The sequence below is a fragment of the Eubalaena glacialis genome, chromosome 10 (assembly GCF_028564815.1).
Source record: "Eubalaena glacialis isolate mEubGla1 chromosome 10, mEubGla1.1.hap2.+ XY, whole genome shotgun sequence".
NCBI classification, from domain to species: domain Eukaryota; kingdom Metazoa; phylum Chordata; class Mammalia; order Artiodactyla; family Balaenidae; genus Eubalaena; species Eubalaena glacialis.
In genome coordinates, this window is record NC_083725.1 from 25,864,840 (window position 1) to 25,891,118 (window position 26,279).

Genomic DNA, 26,279 nt, shown 5'->3' on the forward strand with positions numbered 1-26,279 from the left:
AATCAGTTTTATCCCAGCCTATGTTTAAATGACCATAAAATCCAGGTTTCTTTTTCATAGTTTGTAAGTAGAAACACTGATAATGGTCTCCTATGTTTATATAAATGAAAGCAATTAAACAATATGGCAATATATCACCCAAGCCTCTAAACCAGGGGTCAGCAAACTTTGCCTATAAAGAGCTAGATAGTAAATATTTTAGGCTTTGTTGGCCATAAGGTCACTGCCACAACTACTTAATTTTGCCAATGGAGTACAAAAGCAGCCAAAGACAACATATAAAGGAATAAGCGTGGATGTGTTCCTATAAAACCTTACTTAGAAAAATGGATGGCAGGTCAGATTTGACCTACAGGCCTTAATTTGCTTACCCTAGCTCTAAACAATTTTATGAAGTAGATAACAAGGGTATAATTACCCATTTTAAAGATGAAGAAGCCTAAGCTCAAGAAGTTAAATACAAACCATGGGCCAGCCTCTGGAAATACAAATGTGAACAAGACATGGTTTTTCCCTCAAGACATAGTGTAGTGCAGGAATTAAGAGCCCTTTCTAACTATGTGAAAAATGAGGATAATACCAATATCTCACTACAAGGTTATTGTGACAATTAAATGAAATAATGCTATAAAACACTTACTTTAACAATTGGCACATACTAAACACTCAATGAATGTGTTATTATTATTGATTTTATTATCAGATGTGGAATTTGAATTAACAGAAGAGAATAAAGATCCCACTCCTGAATTTGTTAGAGAAGATTTCAAAACTCAATGAGTAACAATTTTTAAAAAAGAGCCAGATTCTACTGTGAGAATAATGGGTAACAGGGAACCGCATGAGCAAATACCTGGGTATATAGGATGGCATGGGTGATGGTGAATGACAGAGCATGGAGGAAACAGACTGTACATAATGGGATAGAGGAGAAATAGCTTAAAGAAATAAACTGGAAAGGGTCCAAAATGCATGCTAAGATGCATGGGTTTTCTACGATCAGACATAGAGAACCTGAAGTTTGTAACCTAGAGAATAACATGACTAGATAATCCCTCCGGTTGTACTTTAGAAGGTGGAAGGGAGGAGGCTAATGGTTAGTGGCAGAATTAAAAGGCTATTTTAATAGTTCAGGTTGGAGATTATGGCTAGAATAAGGCAGTGGGAACAGAAAACATTTGAGAGGTATTTTGGAGAAGCTCTATGGATAAGATTTAGTGATTTTTGTAGATGCAGAGTACCTCCCCAATTAGACTGCAAGCCACTTGAGGGTAGAAAAGATGCCTTCCCTCAAAGTGCCTATTGTAGGGGTGAACAGTCCTGGCTTTATAATATACTAGCTGTGTGACTCAGAGCCTGGACTAAAATGCTTGTGATTTGCTTATCTCTAAAGTAAACATACCCAAGGTTGGCCAAGATGGCAGAGTAGAAAGACCTTGATCTCACTTCCTCTTACAGGCACACCAAAATCACAACTATCAGCATAACAACCATCGATGAAAAGGATCAAAACCTACCAGAAAAGATCTTCTACAACTAAAGATAAACAGAAGGAACAACAAAAAGATGGTAGGAGTGGGTGGAGTTGCAATATAGTCAAGTCCCATACCCCAGGTGGGTGATCCACAAACGGGAGAATAATTACAAATGCAGAGGTTCTCTCAAAGGAGTGAGAGGTCCAAGCCCCACATCAGAATCCCTAGCCTGGGGGTCTTGCACTGGGAAGATGAACCCCCAGAGCATTGACTTTGAAGGTCAGTGGGTCTTTCTTTCTGAAGTCCCAAGGGGCTGGGGGAAATAGAGACTTCACTCTTAAAGGGCACACACAAAATCTCACATGCTGCAGGACCCAGGGAAGAAACAGTAATTTGATAGGTGCCTGCTGATCTTGGAGAGTCTTCCAGAGAGGAAGAGGCAACTGCAGCTCACCCTGAGAACATAGACATTTATGGCTGCTATTTTGGGGAGTTCATTCTACCACATGGACAATGGTGCTGGCAAGCACCATTGTAGAATCCTCCCTCGAGCTAATTAGACCCAGGAACAAGCCTTGCCCTGGCCCAACAGTCTGTAGGCACCAGCATTGGGGTACCTCAGGCCAAGAAACTGACTGGATGGAGACACAACCCCACCCACCAGCAGATAGGCTGCCTTAAGACATCCTAAACCAGCAGCTGCTTCTGGATATGGTCATGCCTACCAGAGAGCCAAGGATCCAACTCCACCAACCACTGGGCAGGCACCAGTCCAAAAATCACCTGGACCCCAGCCCTGCTCTCCAGGGTACCTGCTCTAGCTTCCAGAGAAGCCTCACCCACCAGGGGAGCAGACAACAGCCACAAGAAAACCACAGTTCCTCAGCCTGCGTACCTGGCCTGCCTACCAGTAGGCCAGGCCCCACACTGGGGTCAGCTATGAGCAGGCCAATACAAGCTTCAGGATGCCCCAAACCCTGCACCTAACTTTATCAGGAACTGGCCCCATCCACCAGCAATCTGACACCAGCTCTAGGACCCCTGAGCCCTGCAACCAGACTCTTGGACCTTGACTCCACTCAGCAGTGTGCCAGCACGAGCCTCAGGGCCACCCAGGATTCTGCAGCCAGCTGCCTTCTGACCTAGTCCCACCAACCAGCAGCCAACAGCCCCCACACAAGGCAGAGTCTGGCAACCAACCAGATCAGTGGCCAACCAAGTCTACCAGATTGCCCACATAGTCAGCTCACCACAACAGAAAGACCCATGCAGTCCTCAAAGGGGGAACCCCTAGAGCATATATAGCTCAGGTAAAGAGAGGGAAGTTTGCTGCTGGGATACATAGGACATCTCCTACAAAAAGCCATGACTCCAAGGTTGGGAAATGTAACTAACCTATCAGATTCATAAAAATAAAAACAGCAACCAAGTCACAATGAGGTGACAAAGGAACATGTTCCTAATGAAGGAACAAGATATAGCTCCAGAAGAAGAAATAAGTGAAGTGGAAATAGCCAATCTATTTGAGAAGGTATGCAGGGTAGTGATTGTAAAGATGATCAAAGAACTTGGGAGAAGAATGGCTGCACACAGCAAGAAGTTAGAAGTTTTTAACAGAGAGTTAGGAAATATAAAGAAAAACTAGAGGTGAAGAATATAGTAGCTGAAATGAAAAATACACTAGAAGAAATAAACAGCAGAGTAAATGATACAGAGGAATGGATCAGCGAGCTGGAATACAGAGTGTGTAAATCACTGATGTTGAAAAGACAAAAAAAAAAAAACATGAAAAGAAATGAGGACAGTTTAATGAGGACCTCTGGGACCTCATCAGGCACACTAATATTTGCATTATAGGGGTCCCAGAAGGAGAACAGAGAGAGAAAGGGGTTGGCTGAGGATATATTTGAAGACATAATAGATGAAAACTTCCCTAACCTGGGAAAGGAAACAGTCACCCAAGTTCAGGAAGCACAGAGAGTTCCATACAGGATTAAATATTAAAAGCAGCAGGGGAAAAGCAACACATTACATACAAGGGAACTCCCATAAGTCTGTCAGCTGACGTTTCAGCAGTAACTCTGCAGGCCAGAAGGGACTGGCATGATATATTTAAAGTGATGAAAGGGAAGAACCTGTAACCAAGAATACTGTATCTGGCAAGGCTCTCATTCAGATTTGATGGAGAAATCAAAAGCTTTATAGACAGGGAAAAGCTAAAAGAGTTCAGCAGCATCAAACCAGCTTTGCAAGAAATGTTAAAAGGACTTCTGTAAGTGAAAAAGAAAGGGCTACAACTAGAAACATGAAAATTACAAGAGGAAAAAGCTCATTGGTAAAGGCAAATGTACAGTAAAGATGGGAAATCTACACACAAAGACAGTGGGAAGGTTAAAAGGCAAAAGTAGTAAAATCATCTACAGCCACAATAAGCAGTTAAGGGATACAAAAACAATTAGATGTAAAATATGATTTCAAAAACAGTAATCATGAGGGGAGGAGAGTACAAATGCAGGGTTGTTAAAATGCATTTGAAATTAAGAGATCAACAACTTAAAACAATCAAGTGCATATATATAATACATAAAATATAAAAACCTCATGGGGACTTCCTTGGTGGTGCAGTGGTTAAGAATCCGCCTGCCAGTGCAGGGAACACGGGTTCAATCCCTGGTCCGGGAAGATCCCACATGCCGTGGAGCAACTAAGCCCTTGTGCCATAACTACTGAGCTGGCACTCTAGAGCCTGCGAGCCACAATTACTGCGCCCATGTGCCACAACTACTGAAGCCCGCATGTCTAGAGCCCGTGCTCTGCAACAGGAGAAGCCACCACAATGAGAAGCCCACGCACAGCAATGAAGAGTAGCTCCCCCTCACTGCAACTAGAGAAAGCCTGCACACAGCAACGAAGACCCAACGCAGCCAAAATAAAATTTAAAAAAAAACCAACAACCAAAAAACAAACAAAAAAAACCTCATGGTAACCACAAACCAAAACTCTATAATAGATACACACAAAAAAGAAAAAGAAATCCAAACATAACACTAAAAATAGTCACCAAATCACAAAAGAAGAGATCAAAGAAGAAAGGAACAAAAAAGGACTACAAAACAACCCTCAAACAATTAACAAAATGGCAAAAAGAACACACCTATCAACAATTACTTTAAATGTAAATGGAATAAGTGCTCTAATCAAAAGATATAGAATGGCTCGGGCTTCCCTGGTGGCGCAGTGGTTGGGAATCTGCCTGTCAGTGCAGGGGACATGGGTTCGAGCCCTGGTCTGGGAAGATCCCACATGCCGCAGAGCAACTAAGCCCGTGAGCCACAACTACTGAGCCTGTGCGTCTGGAGCCTGTGCTCCGCAACAAGAGAGGCTGCGATAGTGAGAGGCCCGTGCACCGCGATGAATAGTGGCTCCCACTTGCCACAACTAGAGAAAGCCCTTGCACAGAAACGAAGACTCAACACAGCCAAAAATAAATAAATTAATTAATTAATTAAAAAAAAAAGAAATTAAAAAAACCAGTCACAAAATAAAATTAAAACTCTATTATAAATTGTAACAATTGCGGCAGTATTTACCATAATTCAAAATATGCATACTTAAAAAAAAAAAGATATAGAATGGCTGAATAGGTACAAAAACAAGACCTGTATATATATTGCCTACAAGAGACTCATTTCAGATCTAAAGACACACACAGACTGAATGTGAGGGGTGGAAAAAGGTATTCCATGCAAATGGAAATCAAAAGAAAGCTGGGGTAGCAATACTTATATCAGACAAAATAGGCTTTAAAATACTGGTATAGGATACAAGGAAGGACATTACATAATGATTAAGAGATCAATCCAAGAATAAGATATAACAACTGTAAATATATTTGCACCCAACATAAGAGCACCTAGATACATAAAGTAAATATTAACAATGTAAAGGGAGAAATTGACAGTAACACAATAATAGTAGGAGACTTTAACACCCCATTTACATCAATGGACAGATCCCAGACAGAAAATCAATAAGGAAACACTGGCCTTAAAAGACACATTAGACACATGGACTTTATATATATGCATATATATATATATACACATATGTATGTATATATACATCCACATATGTGTATGTATGTGTATACACACACACACACACAAACACAATGCATTCCATCCAAAAGCAGCAGAATACACATTCCTTTTGAGTGCACGTGGAACATTCTCTAGGATAGATCACATGCTGAGCACAAAACAAGCCCCAGTAAATTTCAGAAAATTGAAATCATATCAAGCATCTTTTCCGACCACAATGCTATGAGACTAGAAATCAACTACAAGAAAAAAACTGCAAAAAACACAAACACATGGAGACTAAACAATATGCTACTGAACAACCAATGGATCACTGAAGAAATAGAGGAGGAAATTAAAAAGTACCTGGAGACAAATGAAAATGAAAACCCAATGAACCAAATTCTACAGGATGCAGCAAAAGCAGTTCTAAGAGGAAAGTTTATAGCAATACAAGTTTACCTCAGGAAACAAGAAAAATCTCAAATAAACAACCTTACACCAAAAGAACTAGAGAAAGAACAAATAAAATCCAAAGTTAGTAGGAGGGAAAAAAATTATAATGATCAGAGCAGAAATAAATGAAATAGAGTCTAAAGAAACAATAGAAAAGATCAATTAAACTAAGAGCTGGATTTTTGAAAAGATAAACAAATAGATAAACCTTTAGCCAGATTCACCAAGAAAAAAAGAGAAGGAGCCCAAATCAATAAAATCAGAAATGAAGTAGGAGTAATTAAAACTGACACCACAGAAATGTAAAGGATCATAAGAGACTACTATGAATAACTGTATGCCAATAAAATGAACAACCTAGAAGAAATGGACAAATTCCTAGAAATGTACGATCTCCCAGGACTGAATGAGGAAGAAATAGAAAATGTGAACAGATCAATTGCCAGTAATGAAATTGAATCAGTAATAAAAAACACTCTCAACAAACATAAGTCCAGCACCAGCAGTCTCCCAAGGCAATAGAAGTAAAAGCAAAAATAAATAAATGGGGATAATCAAACTTATAAGCTTTGCCCAAAAAAGGAAACCATAAACAAAATGAAAAGACAACTTATGTACTGGGAGAAAATATTTTCAAACAATGTGACTGACAAGGGCTCAATTTCCAAAATATACAAACAGCTCATACAACTCAATGACAAAACAACAAACAACCCAACCAAAAAATGAGCAGAAGATCTAAACAGACATTTCTCCAAGGAAGACATACAGATGGGCAATAGGCACATGAAAAGATGCTCAGCATCGCTAATTACTAGAGAAATGCAAATCAAAACTACAATGAGGTATCACCTTACACCAGTCAGAATGGCCATCATTAAAACCTTTACAAATAACAAATGCTGGAGAGGGTGTGGAGGAAAGGGAACTCTCCTACACTGTTGCCAGGAACATAAACTGGTGCAGCCACCTTGGAAAACAGTGCGGAGGTTCCTCAAAAAACTAAAAATAAAGTTGCCATATGATCCAGTAATCCCACTCCTGGGCATATATCTGGACAAAACTATAATTCAAAAAGATACATGAACCCCAATGTTCATAGCAATATTTACAACAGCCAAGCAATAGCAATAGCAATAGCAATATTTACAACAGCCAAGATACAGAAGCAACCTAAATGTCCATTGACAGATGAGTGGATAAAGACAGAATACAACTCAGCCATAAAAAAGAATGAAATAATGCTATTTGCAGCAACATGGATGCACCTAGAGATTATCATACTAAGTGAAGTAAGTCAGACAGAGAAAGACAAATACCATATGATATCACTTGTATGTGGAATCTAAAATATGACACAAATGAACTTATTTATAAAACAGAAACAGACTCACAGACATAGAGAACAGATTGTGGTAGGGGAGGGATTGATTGGGAGTTTGGGATTAGCAGATGCAAACTATCATATATGGAATGGATAAACAAGTTCCTACTGCTATATTCAATACCCTGTAATAAACCACAATGGAAAAGAATATATATATATGTGAGTGTGTGTGTATACATATATATATGAAACTGAATCACTTTGCTGTACACCAGAAACTAACACAACATTGTAAATCAACTATACTTCAATAAAAATAAAACTTAAAAAAAAACCCGATTAAAAAATAGGCAGAAGACCTGAATAGACATTTTTCCTAAGAGGACATAAATTTGGCCAACAGGCACTGAAAAGATGCTCAACATCATTAATCATCAGAGAAATGCAAGTCAAAACCACGATGAGATATCACCTCATGCCTGTCAAAATGGCTATCATCAGAAAGACCACAAATAACAAATGTTGATGAGGATGTGGAGAAAAGGGAGCCTTTGTACACTGTTGGTGGTAATATAAATTGGTGCAGTCACTGTGGAGAATAGTATGGCAGCTTCAGAAAACTAAAAATAAAGCTACTATATGACCCAGCAATTCCACTCCTGGGTATGTATTTGAAAAACTTGAAAACACTATTTTGAAAGGATACGTGCACCCCAATGTTCATAGCAGCATTATTTACAGTTGCCAGGATATGGAAGCAACCTAAGTGTCCATCAGCAGATAAATGGATAAAGAATATGTGGTTATAGGGACATCCCTGGCAGTACAGTAGTTAAGAATCTGCCTGCCAATGCAGAGGACAAGGGTTCGAGCCCTGGTCGGGGAAGATCCCACATGCTGCGGAGCACCTAAGCCCATGTGCCACAGCTACTGAGCCTGTGCTCTAGAGCCCATGAGCCACAACTACTGACCCCGTGTGCCACAACTACTGAAGCCCATGCACCTAGAGCCCATGCCCCACAACAAGAGAAGCCACCGCAATGAGACACCCATGCACCACAATGAAGAGTAGCCCCTGCTCACTGCAACTAGAGAAAGCCCGCACGCAGCAATGAAGACCCAATGCAGCCAAAAATAAATAAATAAATAAATTTATTTTTATAAATAAGAATATGTGGTGTATATATATAATGGTGGTATATATATTCAGCCCTAAAAAGAATAAAATTTTGCCATTTGCAGCAACATGGATGGACTTGGAGGTATTATGCTAAGTGAAATAAGTCAGACAGATAAAGACAAATACTGCATGATATAACTTATATATGGAACCTAAAAAAATAAAACAAACTAGTAAATAAAACAAAAAAGAAATAGACTCACAGATATAGAGAACAAACTAGTGGTTAGCAATTGGGAGAGGGAAGCATGGAGGGTCAAGACAGGGGTAGGGGATTAAGAGGTACAAACAACTATGTATAAAATAAGCTACAAGGATATTTTGTATAGCACAGGAAATATATCCAATATTTTATAAGTATAAATGGAGTATAACCTTTAAAAATTATGAATCACTATGTTGTATAACCTGAAACATATAATATTGTACACCAACTGTACCTCAATAAAAAATGTTTTTTAAATAAAGTTAATGATGAAAAAAATAAAGATAACTGTCACCTTGCCTACCTCTTATAGCTGTGACTATAAAAAATAATACCTACATACTCAAATTGTGACCACAGGTAAAAGTCATATCATAAAAGTTCTTGACCTGTATCTAATGACTTCAATAATTCATGCATTCAGTCATATTTGTTGAAAACCTACGTACCAGCACACATACAACAGATCAACTAAGATGACATATAGCAGGTACCCAAATGTCATTGATTCAGAGGGCATTTCAGCCATTTTAATGAATTGTTCAGGAGCTGTGGCCAGTCTGTTAATTATAACACCTCTTTTCTCTTTCATCACCTCTTATTTCCCACCTTGAGTTCGTTTTATTAAACTTGACTATCTCTATCAGAACATAAAGAAAAAAGCAATCAAAGAGATGAAGCTCAGCCAATAGGTTGGCTAAAATTAAGCAGAGGAGAAAGGGAAGAAGAAACCATTGGTAAGAATGAGGCCTCTTTAATTTTAATGATTGACATCAGGTCTAGCACTAATTAGTAGAGACAAATGAATCATCTGCTTAACTACCTACATACACAAAAATACACACTCCACACAAAAACACAACAGGATACATTTTTTTAAATGGCAGCTTCTATTTACATCTTTCAATAAAATAAAATTAAGGCAGCTAAACAAATGTATTACTCCAATTTCATTACTGCCTTTTTGAATTCTAGGAAAGGACAAAGAAGCACTCCATCCTAAAAAGCATCTATTTTCAGAAATGAATTTATAAAACATTTCAGATGAGTAGTTCTAAAGGTTTGTCTTAATATTTTTTGTCTTAATTTTTTAAAGTTTTATTGATGTGTCATAATACACTATCAGATCAGATCAGATTTTTAAGGTTTTGTTTGACAGCCAAGAAGGAGTATTTATAACTGCATATTATTCTTCAAACAGCTTTAATACACCATATGTAAACCTTTACTTACTCTTCTAATACTCAAGTTACATGAATAAATAATCAGCATTAAGATCTTGGGTAATTTCCCCAGGGAGCTATTGTGGAAGCAGAAACCAACTTCATCTTCTCTGATGTCTATTAAAAGTCGTAAGTGGAAATCCTAGGTCACTCTTTGACAAATTCTATTTCTCCTATTGGCTTTCAACACAGTTAAACAATCTAAACTTGAGCCAAATGTGAGAGGCCATAGAAATAACCTCTGATGCTTTCTCAGATTCCAAATGAAAATTGGCTTTATATTTAACTTCTCATATGAATTTTCTATTGAACAATTTACCTCCAACATCTGAACCAGCAAGAAAATGTAGGCTTTACCAATTAGTTCAGTGTCCATGTCGTATTCACCTTTGTGCCCCGCCATGTCCAGAGCAGTGCCTAGCACATAGCAGGAGCTTGGCAAACATTAGCTGACCTAAGCGAAGAACTGAAATGTGTTCAAGGACTAACCTTCAAAAGCATTTCTTCATGTTGGGGATTATCAGAGTCATAGGGTTCTCTGCGCAGTTTTTCCACATCTGCAGTAAGGCTTCTGTACCCAACAATTTGCAGAAGGCAAGCTTGAAGAGAGATTCCCAACCTAACGTGTTAAAAAATAGAAGAAACACACATGAGGAAAAAAAACCACATTCTCTGGCATTTGTTCACTTGATGTATGCACAATAGGACTTTTCATATTTATATAATATTTGGAAATTGCTCATATAGGATCTATCTAATAGAAGCACAATTTTTAACTGAAGCTCCACATGGACAGTTGTGGAACTTGGCTAAAATTTACCTCTCATTCCAGCCTTTTCTTAAGCCAAATTGCAATAATATGGCTTAAAAACAAGGGAGCTGTTTATGCAAGTGACTTGAAAGATGTAGAAAATATAGGTGATCATGGTTTCTTAGGGATCATTTAGCTCCCCTAGGTAGATATATCAGAAACACTTCAGAAGGGTGTGTGTGGGGAGGTGTCAGTGAGCGAGACATAAATAGCCCTCAGGGGCTTAGGGGTAAGAAAAATTTTGAAACAAATAAAAACAACAACAATAAAAATACCTCTGCTTGCAGAGCACCCCTGACAGATAAGGCAATGGCAAGAGAAAGAACTCAGTACTTTACAAAATTTCCCATTCCATTCTGACTGCTCTACTTGTCTGAATGCCTATTCTTATGCTGAAACAAAATCTGCTTTCTTTATTACCAAGTGGTTCAAACCCTGTTCTCAGAGCAAATTCATTTCCACTTTTCCCTGCCATGCCTATTCATTTTAAGACAGGAAGAATTCTTTCTTCTAGTCTCATCTCCAGGGTTAAAAAAAAAAGCAACCAAAAAAAAAAAAACCTCCCCTCTTCCTTCAATTCCTTCTCATGGGACATGGTTTTCAGATGTTTTACTATCTTGCTCAGTCTTCTTGAATGCACAGTTTGTATGATTAACAGTCCCCTTAAAACGTATCACTGGAAAAAAAAAGAATCTGGCAAGCATGACATAGAGAGGATCATTACTTCCTGTGATCTGAATGCTGTTTTTCTCTCCTTCAACGCAGAAAGTAAAATAGGGTCTCTTTAAGCAGTCACATAACATTACAAGTTTATTAAACAGGTGGCTAAATAATCACCAATATCCTTTTTTCCTATAAACTACTGTTACATAAATTATCTTCCTGTACTCATTTGATGGCATTTTTAAATCTAAAGGTAGTATTTCATGTTTATTTTTTCCTGCTAATTTCTTTATAGTTATTCACTTTTGTGATTCAACAATAGCAATTTCATATGATTCAGCCTAAGAGTTACTGTTCAATATACTCCAACTTCTAATTCACTCACTAAATTTAAGCATTTTTTGTTGGAGTTGGGGGGTCACCATAATCACAATGACAGTGTCATAATCATCTTTTTTGGGGGGGATGAGATGTATAGAGGTTAAGTCTAAAGTTGGGGACAATAGAAAAATTTAAGTTTTAGGATTGTATGCTTACTCCAAACATAGAAGGCAGTGTCAGATAACCCAGAATACTAAACTTAAATAAAATTGAATGTTCAATTTAAAAAAACTAAATCAGATATTTAGGAAAAAGTCACAGTGGTACTCGTCACCCAAAAAATCAACACAGGACTGAGAAGAGAGTTAATTTTGAGGGAAAGAAGGAAGTGGGAGAAATAAAAAAGAAGAAAACAAAAGACCCAATTCAATTTTACTGTAGTAATTCTTACCACCACTGTAAGTGGCACCTGAAAAATATGTATAAAACAAAGTAAGGTTAATAGTAGTAATGGCTTGATAAATTACAAGGTATTTCCCCCAACCCTCTCTATTTCTTGATTTTTTTCCAGAAAATTATTCAATTAAAAAAAAAATCACATTTTGTCAATGTCAGCCTGGAAAAAAACCACACTAAAATCCATATTGAGCTTTAAAAAACACAATCTACTACCTATAAGTGTGTGTTTCTCCCTAAAGGAAATCAAAAGAATAGATGGTAAGGAAACACTTTTGAATGAAATATATAACTTTCATAAAAGAGACAGAAAAGATTTGCTATTAAATCTAACCCAATCTCTAAATATGATTATAGGTCTAATATATCTCTCATGCCTAATTGTAATCATAAATTTTTGGTTCAACTTAATTTAAAATGAATTTCATTCTTACCAGCTTCCCAGAGAAATAAAATATGTCAGAAGATTTCAAAAAGACATTTACTGTATAATTAAATCACATTTAATGGCTGAATAAAGAAAAGGCAGCTAATTAGCTGAAGCTTCTACAGAAGAATACTATGGAGACTACATGGAAATGGAGTTTTGTGATGAGCCTCAATCAGCTAGTACTAGAATCCCTTCAAGATACAGACCTATGCAAAGTGCACTCTGAAATTCTCTTTGACTACAGCTTCTCATCTTTGGCAATTAAAAGCTTTCTTTAGTGATAACATCTGAAGTTCTTAAGTATGCACATCTAAAAGACAGTTTGTTACTTACCTAAACTTTATCTGAATATATCTGCAAACAGAATTTATTCTACCCAATATCCTTAGCCTAAAATTTTACAGAAAAATTCCTGTACACAATGGAAAATATAAAGCTAATTTTAAATGTCATGTACATCACCAAATGCATTTTAATACTTCCAAGATGAGATGACTAAATTACAAAGTTCTAAAGTCTTCATATAAAAACCATTTCTCTCTCCCACACATGCCTGTCTTCTTCACAAGCAGGTAGAAACTGTCTCCAAGATTATCAGCCTGTCATGAACTGAAGAAATATTCTTCATGGAGCAGAATCAGCTCAGGCACATTTACAATTTGAACATTTACTGTTAATGTAGAACACAGGCATCATATGGAGCGACTGTTGATGAATGGGCTCCCTTTATTTCACCTTCTGATATCAGAGGCATCCACCAGATTTCTTACATTCATTGCATCTCAGAAGCATAAGCATAAATCACAACAGAAGTACAAAGCTGCTGCTATTTACAAATATGAAAAAGGTATCTTTTTAAAAATTTTTCATCTGAAAGTCACAACATGCAGATGATTATTTGGGGCAGGGAAGAGAGAGAGAGAGAAAGAGCGTGTGAGAGCGTAGTTAGAGAGAGAGTATTTAGAAATACTAAATATGTGGCATGTGACTTCTGTTTTATATTTACAACATAATAAACATATTCTTACTGTGGATTTATGTCAGCGTTAATTTTTTTCAGTTCCATAATGTCTTCTATAGTTTTTTCAATAGCATCAGGATGAACACTCACTGAAGTCTGCAGTAGCTGGAAAACATGTTTTAATCAGTTGTTTTGTCATGAACACTGGTGTCTTAAGTGGGGTATATTTAAATCGGGGCCTCAAATATTTGTTTAAAGCTTCTATATGAAGATAAGAAACTAAACTAAAGGCAAAAATTGATGTAGTATTTGAATTCTAGCAAGTTTGATATTTTCACAGTGGGGGTAGTACAATTTTCCTGATTAAGGTAATTAACATAAAACAAAAATACATAAGTTTTTTTTACCATCTTCATCTGTTTTAAACTACTTACCTAGAAATATTATATTTTCCTTTTCTCACTCACCACACATGGCATCCATTGTTAATGGGCATTATGTCTATGACTGTGTGAAGTACATGGGGGATATAGTCCTAAGGATGCCAAAATTAAATTAAATATTCAAGAATCTTGAGAAGCAGATTTTTCTTTCTTATGTGGATGCTTAACTATGTGCTATAAATGCTAGCATAGTGGCTTCTTTGATTTTCTTGGAAAATCTTGAGTATAAAGTTAAATGATTTGGATACTGATGAAATACCAGAGACTTACCACTGATCTTATTTTCAAGGAATATTTATTTTATGATTTGGAAAGAGGTATAAAAAAGGATTAATTCATCAATGAAGTAATATGTGCATCATAAATCTGCCTAGAAATTCTTGAGTGGCTACTCTCATGTAAAAAGCACAGTGGTTTGTGATGGGAAAACAATTCATTCTTCTCAGTTTGCATTAGTATTCGTAGCCAAAAGTATATTTATGTTTCTTAAAATTTTTACTTTTTGATGATGGAAGTAAGTCTTCAATTGAAAAGTTGCTGAAAAATATAGGAACAATTTTACTTACCTTACTTTTTGAATCCCTCAGTGATGTTTCTGGAAAAGAGATGATTTAAAAAGCCATTCAAAAATTATCTTTTACAAGTGGTTTACAATTACTATACTGAAAAATAACAGTGTATCCTCAATCCCAGAAAGCCTACATTTTGCTTACTGCTTTGTTTCATGCTTACCGATTTTCATAGTTCTAGAAGCTCCAGGCTTGGTATTGTAACAGATCCGTTGCAGTTCACATCTTCCAGTCAGCTTTCTCATTACAAATTTCAGGCAACGCCACAAAAATTTACAGTAAAAATACAGGCACACCTGGATCAGCATTCTGTCAAAAACAAAAGATAGCACTCTTCCAATAGAACTCTGTAAGAGAATAGAAAGCAGCCACTACCAGCAAGCAAACAAACCCAGAAGAAAATCAACCATTAGACTTCTGGGTTTACAAGCATATTTCATTATTCTAGCCCCATGTTATTTTATTTGAGGTAGCTACAAAACCCATCATTGAGAGGGAAGCCCAAGGTCTGTAAGCACACACTTACTATGACTGCAATCTCCAGAATGCCCTATTCTAGTAAATTTGACACACCAACAAACTGAGAGTGAAGCACAGGGATCCTTTCTTTTTCAAAGCAAATCAGTACCTCGAAAACAGAACCCTTGTGTTTTAGAAGCTGTCCCCCATAGACACAGGGAAAGGGCATGTTGTGGCATCTCCCATCTTCTGCCCCCATGAACAGCCAGCTTCTCCTTAGTGTCTTATTTTTGGCTTCTGTGTTATTTCTTCCCCTGCTCCCATTTTTTTCCCCCTTCCCTCTGCTTTCCTTTCGGTACTGTTGTCCTCTTTGAGGACTTTGTTGTGTGGCCACCTATCTTCTCTGCTGACCAATCCCAGTACTTCTTGGATGTGCCAGAATGTCTCCACAACAGTTCGCTGAACAAGCATGTTGACCTTTGGTTCTTCAACATTCTCTGATTAAACCTTCCAAAAACTCCACCTCTTGACAACTTTGTTCTTGACTCCTGCTAAACAAAGTTTTCTTCATTGCACACCCTATCTCACTCCAATAATACCTTAACAAACTATAAAGTATATGGTCACCAATCGTGCACTTATTCACAATGCCTCTGGCACATGTGAATTTGTGTTTTATGCCAACTTTTAGTTTTTAATATGTGAGTGTCTACTACTTCATGGGACTGCTCAGCATCTCAAAATGACTCAAGCTATAGAAGTAAAGAGGACTTATCATCCAGGAACTTATATTCAACCCATCTTCTCTGAATACTAGAGTTTTCCTAGAAGGCAGAATTATTTTCCTAGAAGGCAGAATTATTTATATTACTTCCTATTGGTGTCATTTCTAAAAGATATTTCTTTTTCTCATATGTTCACTAATTCCCCCCAGCTCTAACATAAGGTGATCCAGGGCCATTAAGATGAATTTGTGTAGTTAACTAATATCCTCAATGATGTGATTAATCCCTGAATTTGAACCAAAACCTTGATTGTGTTCCTTTGTTCCATTGCTCTGGCTCCAATATCTTGAACAGCCTGTGTTAAAAATAACAATTCCAACTGACTTATACAAAAGTATGGTCTATATCATATAAATGCACTGGGACAGAGACCTTCAAGATGGCGGAGGAGTAAGACATGGAGATCACCTTCCTCCCCACAAATACAGCAGGAAAACATCTACATGTGGAACAACTCCTACAGAACACCTACTGAATGCTGGCAGAAGACCTCAAACTTCCCAAAAGGCAAGAAACTCCCAACATACCTGGGTAGGGCAAAAGAAAAAAGGAAAAACAGAGACAAAGAATAGGGATGGGACCTGCACCTCTGGGAGGGAGCTGTGAAGGAGGAAAAGATTCCACACAGTAGGAAGACCCTTCACTGGTGGAGATGGGGAGGGGGGGAAGCTTCAGAGCCACAGAGGAGAGCGCAGCAACAGGGGTGCAGAGGGCAAAGCAGAGAGATTCCTGCACAGAGGATCAGTGCTGACCAGCACTCACCAGCCTGAGAGGCTTGTCTGCTCAGCTGCCGGGGCGGGTGGGGGCTGGGAGCTGAGGCTCCAGCTTCGGAGGTCAGATCCCAGGGAGAGGACTGGGATTGGCTGTGTGAACACAGCCTGAAGAGGCCTAGTGCACCACACCTAGCCGGGAGGGAGTCTGGGAAAAAGTCTGGAACTGCCTAAGAGGCAAGAGACCATTGTTTCGGGTTGCATGAGGAGAGGGGATTCAGAGCACCACCTAAACAAGCTCCAGAACTGGGTGTGAGCCGTGGCTATCAGTGAGGACACAAGAGATGGGCATGAAACACTAAGGCTGCTGCTGCAGCCACCAAGAAGCCTATGTGCAAGCACAGGTCACTATCCACATCTCCCCTCCTGAGAGCCAGTGCAGCCCGCCACTGCCAGAGTCCTGTGATCCAGGAACAACTTCCCTGGGAGAACACACGGCGTATCTCAGGCTGGTGCAACATCACGCCGGCCACTGCCACCACAGGCTCACCCAACATTGTGTACCCTTCCCTCCTCCCCGGCTTGAGTGAGCCAGAGCGCCCTAATCAGCTGCTACTTTAACGCTGTCCTGCCTGAGTGAAGAACAGATGCCCTCAGGTGTCCTACACACAAAGGTTGAGCCAAATCCAAAGCTGAACCCCAGGAGCTGTGTGAACAAAGAAGAAAAAGGGAAATCTCTCCCAGCAGCCTCAGGAGCAGCAGATTAAATCTCCACAATCAACTTGATGTACCCTGCGTCTCTGGAATACCGAGTAGACAATGAATCATACCAAAATTGAGGTGGTGGATGTTGGGAGCAACTGTAGACTTGGAGTTTGCTTTCTGTATCTAATTTGTTTCTGGTTTTATGTTTATCTTAGTTTAGTATTTAGAGTTTATTATTTTTGGTAGATCTGTTTATTGATTTGGTTGCTCTCTTCCCTTCTTCTTTTTAATATATAGATATATATATTTTTTCCTTTTTCTCTTTTTGTGTGTATGTGTATGCTTCTTTGTGTGATTTTGTCTGTATAGCTTTGCTTTTACCATTTGTTCTAGGGTTCTGTCTGTCCGTTTATTTTTTGTTTTTTTTTAATTTTGTTTTTAGTATACTTTTTAACGCTTGTTATCATTGGTGGATTTGCTTATTCGTTTGGTTGCTCTCTTCTTTCTTTCTTTTATTACTTTTTAATTTTTTTATTTTTAGTATTTTTTATTTTAATAACTTTATTTTATTTTTTTCTTTCTTTTTTTTTTCTCCCTTTTCTTCTGAGCCGTGTGGCTGACAGGTTCTTGGTGCTCCAGCCAGATGTCAGGTCTGTGCCTCTGAGGTGGGAGACCCGAGTTCAGTACACTGGTCCACCAGAGACCTCCTGGCTCCACGTAATATCAAACAGTGAAAGCTCTCCCAGAGATGTCCATCTCAATGCTAAGACCCAGCTCCACTCAACAACCAGCAAACTACAGTGCTGGACACCCTATGCCTAACAATGAGCAGGACAGGAACACACCCCCACCCATTAGCAGAGAGGCTGCCTAAAACATAATAAGGTCACAGACACCCCAAAACAAACCATCAGATGCAGTCTTGCCCACCAGAAAGACAAGATCCAGCCTCATCCACCAGAACACAGGCACCAATCCCCTCCACCAGGAAGCCTACACAAGCCACTGAACCAACTTTAGCCACTGGGGGCAGACACCAAAATCAATGGGAACTATGAACCTGCAGCCTGCGAAAAGGAGACCCCAAACACAGTAAGTTAAGCAAAATGAGAAGACAGAGAGACACACAGCAGATGAAAGAAAAAGGTAAAAACCCACCAGACCAAAAAAATGAAGAAGAAATAGGCAGTCTACCTGAAAAAGATTTCAGAGTAATGATAGTAAAGATGACCCAAAATCTTGGAAATAGGATGGAGAAAATACAAGAAATGTTTAACAAAGACCTAGAAGAAATAAAGAGCAAACAAACAATGATGAACAACACAATAAATGGAATTAAAAATTCTCTAGAAGGAATCAATAGCAGAATAACTGAGGAGGAAGAACAGGTAAGTGATCTGGAAGATAAAATAGTGGAAATAACTACCACAGAGCAGAATAAAGAAAAAAGAATGAAAAGAATTGAGGACAGTCTCAGAGACCTCTGGGGCAACATTAAACGCACCAGCATTAGAATTATAGGGGTCCCAGAAGAAGAAGAGATAAAGAAAGGGACTGAGAAAATATTTGAAGAGATTATAGTTGAAAACTTCCCTAATATGGGAAAGGAAATCGTGACTCAAGTCCAGGAAGTACAGAGAGTCCCATACAGGATGAATCCAAGGAGAAACATGCTAAGACAGATAATAATCAAACTATCAAAAGTTAAATACAAAGAAAAAATATTAAAAGCAGCAAAGGAAAAACGACAAATAAATGGATTAAAGACCTAAATGTAAGACCAGACACTGTAAAACTCTTAGAGGAAAACATAGGCAGAACACTCTATGACATAAATCACAGCAAGATCCTTTTTGACACACCTCCTACAGAAATGGAAATAAAAACAAATGGGACCTAATGAAACTTAAAAGCTTTTGCACAACAAAGGAAAACATAAACAAGAAGAAAAGACAACCCTCAGAATGGGAGAAAATATTTGCAAATGAAGCAACTGACAAAGGATTAATCTCCAAAATTTACAAGCAGCTCATGCAGCTCAATATCAAAAAAACAAACAACCCAATCCAAAAATGGGCAGAAGACCTAAATAGACATTTCTCCAAAGAAGATATACAGATTGCCAACAAATACATGAAAAGATGCTCAACATCACTAATCATTAGAGAAATGCAAATCAAAACTACAATGAGGTATCACCTCACACCAGTCAGAATGGCCATCATCAAAAAATCTACAAACAATAAATGCTAGAGAGGGTGTGGAGAAAATTTACATTGTGCTGTTGGTGGGAATATAAATTGATACAGCCACTATGGAGAACACTATGGAGGTTCCTTAAAAAAACTAGAAATAGAAATACCATATGACCCAGCAATCCCACTACTGGGCATACACCCTGAGAAAACCATAATTCAAAAAGAGTCATGTACCACAGTGTTCACTACAGCTCTATTTACAATAGCCAGGACATGGAAGCAACCTAAGTGTCCATGTGGCACATATATACAATGGAATATTACTCAGCCATAAAAAGAAACAAAATTGTGTTACTTGTAGTGAGGTGGATGGACGTAGAGTCTGTCATACAGAGTGAAGTAAGTCAGAAAGAAAAACAAACACCGTATGCTAACACATATATATGGAATCTTAAAAAAATGGTTCTGAAGAACCTAGGGGCAGGACAGGAATAAAGATGCAGATGTAGAGAATGGACTTGGGGACATGGGAGGAGGAAGGGTAAGCTGGGATGAAGTGAGAGAGTGGCATGGACTTATATACACTACCAAATGTAAAACAGATAGCTAGTGGGAAGCAGCCACATAGCACAGAGAGATCAGCTTGGTGCTTTGTGTCCACCTAGAGGGGTGGGATAGGGAGGGTGGGAGGGAGATGCAAGAGGGAGGAGATATGGGGATATATGTATATGTATAGCTGATTCACTTTGTTATAAAGCAGCAACTAACACACTACTGTAAAGCAATTATACTCCAATAAAGATTTTAAAAAAACAAAAAGATGTTTAAAAAAAATTTTTTAAATGCACAGGGAATGGAGGAAACATATAAGTAACTAAATTTCTACACTAAAATGTGGTAGAATCCTTTGTAGGCATTAGAATTGTATTCTGGAGTAATAACATAAAATGCCCATAATATGCTTATCAAATAGAAAAATGTTCAAAAAGAACATGTGTGGAATAATATATTTTTTTCTTTAGTAAATAAAACAAAAAATTTAATGATGATATATAAACAAGGAGAAAAAGACTGGCAGGATATACAACAAAAAGATTAACAGTGGTTTTTCTGGGTAATGGAATTGTGAGTAATTTTAATTTTCTTTTCTGGTTAAGTATATTGTCTTTTTTTAATATGTATATATTATTTTATTTAAGAAGAAAGTTATAACTACAATTAAAATGATCACCAAAAATCATTACAAAAGTACATATGAAGTTTCTATGTGAAGTCATATTCTGCTGAAAGACAAAAAATGGATTTACTGTGTTGTGAAGTCTGAAATTCAACTATTTTAGTCAAATATGTTCTAAGAGCTGTTAGGATTTAGATTATCAGCTTCCAAAAAGAAGTAACCCTGAAAATAATTAATGGAACATTTTAATTAGATGAGTGAGAAATTTTACAAAACCACAACATAGTCTCTTGGAAAAAGTTTTCCATTCTTCCAACTATTGGATAGCTATGACAGAAGAAAAGATTGAGCAATATCCTTGTTAACTTGCTATCAGCCAAATGGTAATGATATTAATAACTGGTTGGCATTAATCCTATTACAAGTCAGGGGTAAATCTTTCCATGATATCTGCCCTTATGGTACCCATGTGCAAATTCCAGTAAAGTTTGCCCAGTATGTGGGCCAGCTTCTCAAATGAAGCCTCTTTTAAGTCTATGCATTAGGACTCCATAATAATCAGGTTCTTGTAGTACTAAACAGTCCTAGAGAAAAAGGTTCTAATTACTGTTTAAGGAGTATTTTTGTATTCAGCCTACTTAGGGTACAAGCCAATTAAATTAAACTACAGAAAGTTCCCCCTATGCAACTTCTTCATCAGATCTATACAAAGATGTGGCTTGAGACCTAGAGGTGTCATCCTAGGTGTCAGGAAGCACCCAGATGTAGAGTGACTTATAGCCCATCTAAAATTTCTCCCACTGGCCTCCTTGCATATGAGAAGAAAATGCCTGGGGAATTGTTTTGCATCAAGACAGTCTTATATAAAAGGAGAGAAAAGACATCATGTTCTATGCTTTCCTTTTTTCTTTTCTTCAGTTCCCCTGAGGGTATTCACACTGTCAAAGACAGGGAAACCCAGTGGAAATCCACAGTGAGGGGTTGGAGATGATGCATCATTTCTTAGGGCTCACTGCTCTGTGAGGTGTATCACAACCCTCTCACATAATCACAGAAACAATAACACAAATCATGAAAGAGAAATGCTCATTTCAATTGTGAACTGACATTTATACACTGCTTCCTTACCCTTTCATAATTTCTGGGCGAGTGTCCTGATAATGTTATTTATTATCCAGGATATATTTTGATTTTTTCCTTGTTTTTGTAATGGGCCAACATGCCCACAAATATTTCATTAAAAACCAGCTTGTTATGCTAGGCACTGTACTTTCTTTCTATGCTATGTATTATATTTTTTCAAGCCAGATCATCAGATCAAACAATGCCTTGACAGATACAATTTATTTTGCACTTAGATCGTAAATGTAAGGCATGGTCAGAGATGGAAATACCAACACTACCCCTTACTTTGGAAGCCTGATTTTGATGAGAGAACAAGTACTCAAGTTGCTTTCTCATGAAAGGACCAGATCAGCAAAACCTCCATATTAGCATCTCAGGATGGCTGTTCTTCACCATCAAGTGCTACCAAGAGATCACTTCTTAAATGTTTGGACCTATTTAAGTGCCTCAATTTGTGGGGAAACTGCTTAAGGTCCAGAGAACAATCAAAATGATTAAATATTTGGGGAGAATGTTAAATTGGTTTGGCATGTTTACCCTTAAAGGAAGAAATTAAGAAATGAATCTTTAAAGCTTTAAAGCTAATCAGTAGTTGGTTTAGGAAAAAAGAAAGAAAGGAAGGAAGAAAGGGAGGGAGGGAGAAAGGGAGGAAAAGTGTGTCCCTTTCCAATCTGAGTTTAGGAATAGCAACTTTTGGATTTATAGTACTTTTCCTCCTTTTAATTTCCTTTATCTCCTTTATGTTTCTGACCCCATGCCTGGAGTGAAGGCATCTCAGATGTACCTGTGTAGCAGATCCCATTTGCTTTCTTTAATCCTATCCTTCTGTTCCTATTCTTAGAAGAAGAATTACTGCCACACTCTCTCCACCATCTGAACCCTATGTTCAGAGGGTTTATAGCTGTGCTTGTTTTGTTTTTATCTCCTAGCCTGAATCATCAAACCAATAATCAGTTTTATTTAGAGGAATATTTTGCTTTTATTCTTCATAACACTAGACTTAGTTTTCTTATTTCTGATGGAAGATTCGCTAATCACTATTGAAAAGATCTGCTACATTTTGTAGGAACAACAATCAAATTCTCAAGACTACAAGGAGAAAATACTGATCACCATCTCTTATTTTTTTTACATGTGTGTTTTTTGTTCATTTGGTTGGTTTTGGGTTTTTTTTTTTTTGCTGTGCTGCGTGGCTTGCTGGATCTTAGTTCCCCAACTCAGGGATTGAACCAGGGCCCTCCACAGTGAAAGTGTGGAGTCCTAACCACTGGACCACCAAGGAATCCCCACCATCTCCTATTTTTAATAACTATATGCATAGGCGGCAGTTTTTTTGTGTTTGTTTCTGTTTTTTCAATCATAGTTTTTTGATTGTGTTCCAAAAGGAGCCACTGTAGTTTCCAAAGATGAATGCCTTACTTAAGCACTGGAAGAATCTGATTTAATAAAAAGAGCTACTTACACACATTCTATTTCCAATATTTTCTGTTACTGCCATTTACTGATATGCTGCAGAGTGAAGTTTATGCTGAGTTCACAGCAGTGTCCTTCCATAAGGCAATTATGATCACTTTTATCATTTAACATTCATCCTCTAGCTGGCACAAGAATAGCCACCCAATATAAATAAATTATTCAAAATGAATCATATTTCTGCTACCAAATAAAAGTGAGCTCCTGTCTTGTGCTTCTTTGTTAGAGGAATCCATTCAGCAGGGATGAGGCCTCTGAAACAGGAGATGCACCTAGGACCATGTAGTCTCCTGCCTCTGGGGTGAGGGGGTGTGGGTACCTGTAGTACAACACTACTCCATCATCTTAAATTTGTGACTCTGACATCTTCTTTTGGAATAGTAAGAGAAAAGTGGCTTATTTTGAACAGTTTCAATGAATTTGCTAATGAAAGTTAATTCTTGCTTGAAGAAATCCTGTAATAAACAAGAAGTACACTATTGGTGAGGAAGGATACATACAAAATAATCACAATTCTTGGATCAAATCAACTTTCCTAAACAGAACACTTTTTATCTAAACAGCCATAAAGAACAGCAGACTGCTCAATGTTTCCAGCTTTTCATGTACTTTCTAAAATGACATTTTAAAACATTTTAGCTGCTCTATTGAAGTTCCTAGTTAGGGGCACTGGCAGTCAATTGGAAATTAACTTGTCAACAGGTATTTGGCCTAGTAAATGGGCGCCTCTAAATAATGAGCATCCTACTAGGAAAAGAGGCCACAGAGGACTTGATACATGAACTGGAAATGTGAAATCATACAAAGAAACCATTTGTGGGCCTCTAGAGAAACAAGATTATTTCCCCACATTGAGCAGTGATGAGGCAGTGTGGAGCCCCTGGTCTTTTCCATCATTCTTTTTTTTTTTTTTTTTTTTGGTCACGTGGCATGTGGGATCTTAGCTCCCCGACCAGGGATCGAATCCACGCCTCCTGCAGTGGAAGCACGGAGTCCCAACCACTGGATCACTTAGGAAGTCCCCCCTTTTCCATCATTCTTTATCTGAAGGGATCATGCTGCTTTTCAAAGGTAGTGCGTATAAATCTATCATGGATAGATATTATTCCAAATTCTATTGCTATAGTAAAGGGCACTATTTTTAATTCCAGGGAAATTTCATATGAGGGATTAGAGAGCAATAGCTGACTGTGGTACAACTAAAATAATAAATAAATTAATGGTTTATCCTTTTCCTTTCAAAGAATAGGAGACAAGTTTCTCTTAAATTACTAATGATATCACTATCCAAACAAAAATGTAATGATTAAATACATACACTTTCCAAGATTTATTTTTAAAATTCAGGTTTTTTCTACTTGGATAATACATTAACTTATTTATAAGGGAAGCAGCAAACACATTATGCTTTGACATTTAAGAAGCATTTAGACAGGGGCAATGACCAAGATGGTAGAGTAGGAAGACCCTGAGCTCACCTCCTCCCACAGCACACCAAAATTACAACTCTTTACAGAGCAACAACTGATAAGAAAGACCAGATGACTAGCAGAAAAAATCTTCTACAACTAAAGATATAAAGAAGGAACCACAGCAAGATGGGTAGGAGGGGTGGAGATGAGGTACAGTCAAGACTCCTGGGCAGGCGACCCACAAATGACAGAATAATCACAATTGCAGAGGTTCTCCCCAAGGAGCAAATGGTCCAAGCACAGCATCAGGCTCCCCAGTCCAGGGGACCTGCACTGGGAAGATGAGCCTCCAGAAGGTTTAGGTTTGAAGACCAGTCGGGAGACCCAGAGTGTTGTGGGAAATAGAGACTTCACTCTTAAAGGGTGCACACAAAATCTCACACACTCTGGGAACCAGGGCAGAAACAGTTATTTGAGAGGAGCCTAGGTCAGACCCACCTGCCGGTCTTGGAGAGCCTCCTGGATAGGCAGGAGGCAAATAGAGCTCAACCTGGGGACACAGACACTGGCAGCAACAATTTTGGGGAGCGTGTTCTACCACAGGGACATTTGTGCTGACAAGTGCCATTTTGGAATCCTCCCTGGAGCTTATTAGCTCTGAGACCTGGCCCCACCCACAAGCCTGTCAGCACCAGTACTGGGACGCCTCAGGCCAAGCAACTAGCTGGGCAGGAACACAGTCCCACCTACCAACAGGACTACTGTCTTAAGAACCCCTAAGCCCACAGGCACCCTGAGATATGGCCCTGTCCACCAGAGGGCCCAGGACCTGGTCTCATACACCAGGGCACCGGCACGAGCCCTGGGACCCCAGGGCCTCAGCTCTACCCACCAGCAGGCCGACACCAGCTCTAGGACCCCGGGTCCTGCAGCCTGAGACCCCAGGACCTGGCCTCAGCCACCCGAGGGCAGGCACCAGCCCTGGGATCCCCTGGAACCTGGCCCCACCCACCAGTGGGTGGATACCACTCTCAGGACCACCACAGTCCCCCCACAGCCTGCCATGTCAGAACCCAGCTGACCCACAAACAGGCCAACAACAGTTCTGGGACACCTTGGGCTCCTTAGCCAGCCACTCCAGGATCTAGCCCCACTCACCAGTGGGCCTATAATAGCTTTGGGATACCCCAGATCCTATAGCCAGCTGTGTCAGGAACCGGCCTCACCCAGTAGCATGCAGACACCACCCCAGGACCACCCCAGGCCCCAGATTTCCCGACCAGCAGGTCAACACCAGCTCCAGGACCCCCAGGGCTGTGCAGCCAGAGAACCCAGGACCTGGCTCTGTCTACCCCAGGCTGACACCAGTTCTGAGACACCTTGGACCCCTCGGCCAGCTATCCTGGGATCCAGCCCCACTCACCAATGGGCTGAAAGCATTTTGGGACACTCCAGGACATTCGGTGAGATGCATCATGAACAGGCTCTGCCCACCAGCAAGCCAACACTTGATCCAAGACCCCCAGCCCCACAAACACTGGATCCCGGGTCCACCCACCAGTGGGCCAGCACTAGCCCCTGGACCCCCCAAGGCACTACACCCAGCTGCCTCGTGACCCAACCCTGTCCACCAGCT

The 26,279-nt window shown here is 39.0% G+C and overlaps 2 protein-coding genes across 4 annotated transcripts in view; one reads left to right on the forward strand and one right to left on the reverse strand.

Moving 5' to 3' along the window:
• The window catches only part of ALKBH8 (alkB homolog 8, tRNA methyltransferase), a 253,312-nt gene that overhangs the window by 80,398 nt on the left and 146,635 nt on the right, over positions 1 to 26,279 (forward strand). The window lies entirely within an intron of this gene.
• Positions 1 to 26,279, reverse strand: part of ELMOD1 (ELMO domain containing 1) — a 101,413-nt gene that overhangs the window by 31,368 nt on the left and 43,766 nt on the right. For all 3 annotated transcript variants that reach the window (XM_061202587.1, XM_061202585.1, XM_061202586.1), the window contains 4 exons: positions 14,763 to 14,908; positions 14,597 to 14,625; positions 13,655 to 13,752; positions 10,435 to 10,564 (listed from right to left, as the gene is read on the reverse strand). In XM_061202587.1, coding sequence (XP_061058570.1) covers positions 10,435 to 10,564; positions 13,655 to 13,752; positions 14,597 to 14,625; positions 14,763 to 14,908 — 403 coding nt within the window. The remainder of the gene's footprint in view (positions 1 to 10,434; positions 10,565 to 13,654; positions 13,753 to 14,596; positions 14,626 to 14,762; positions 14,909 to 26,279) is intronic.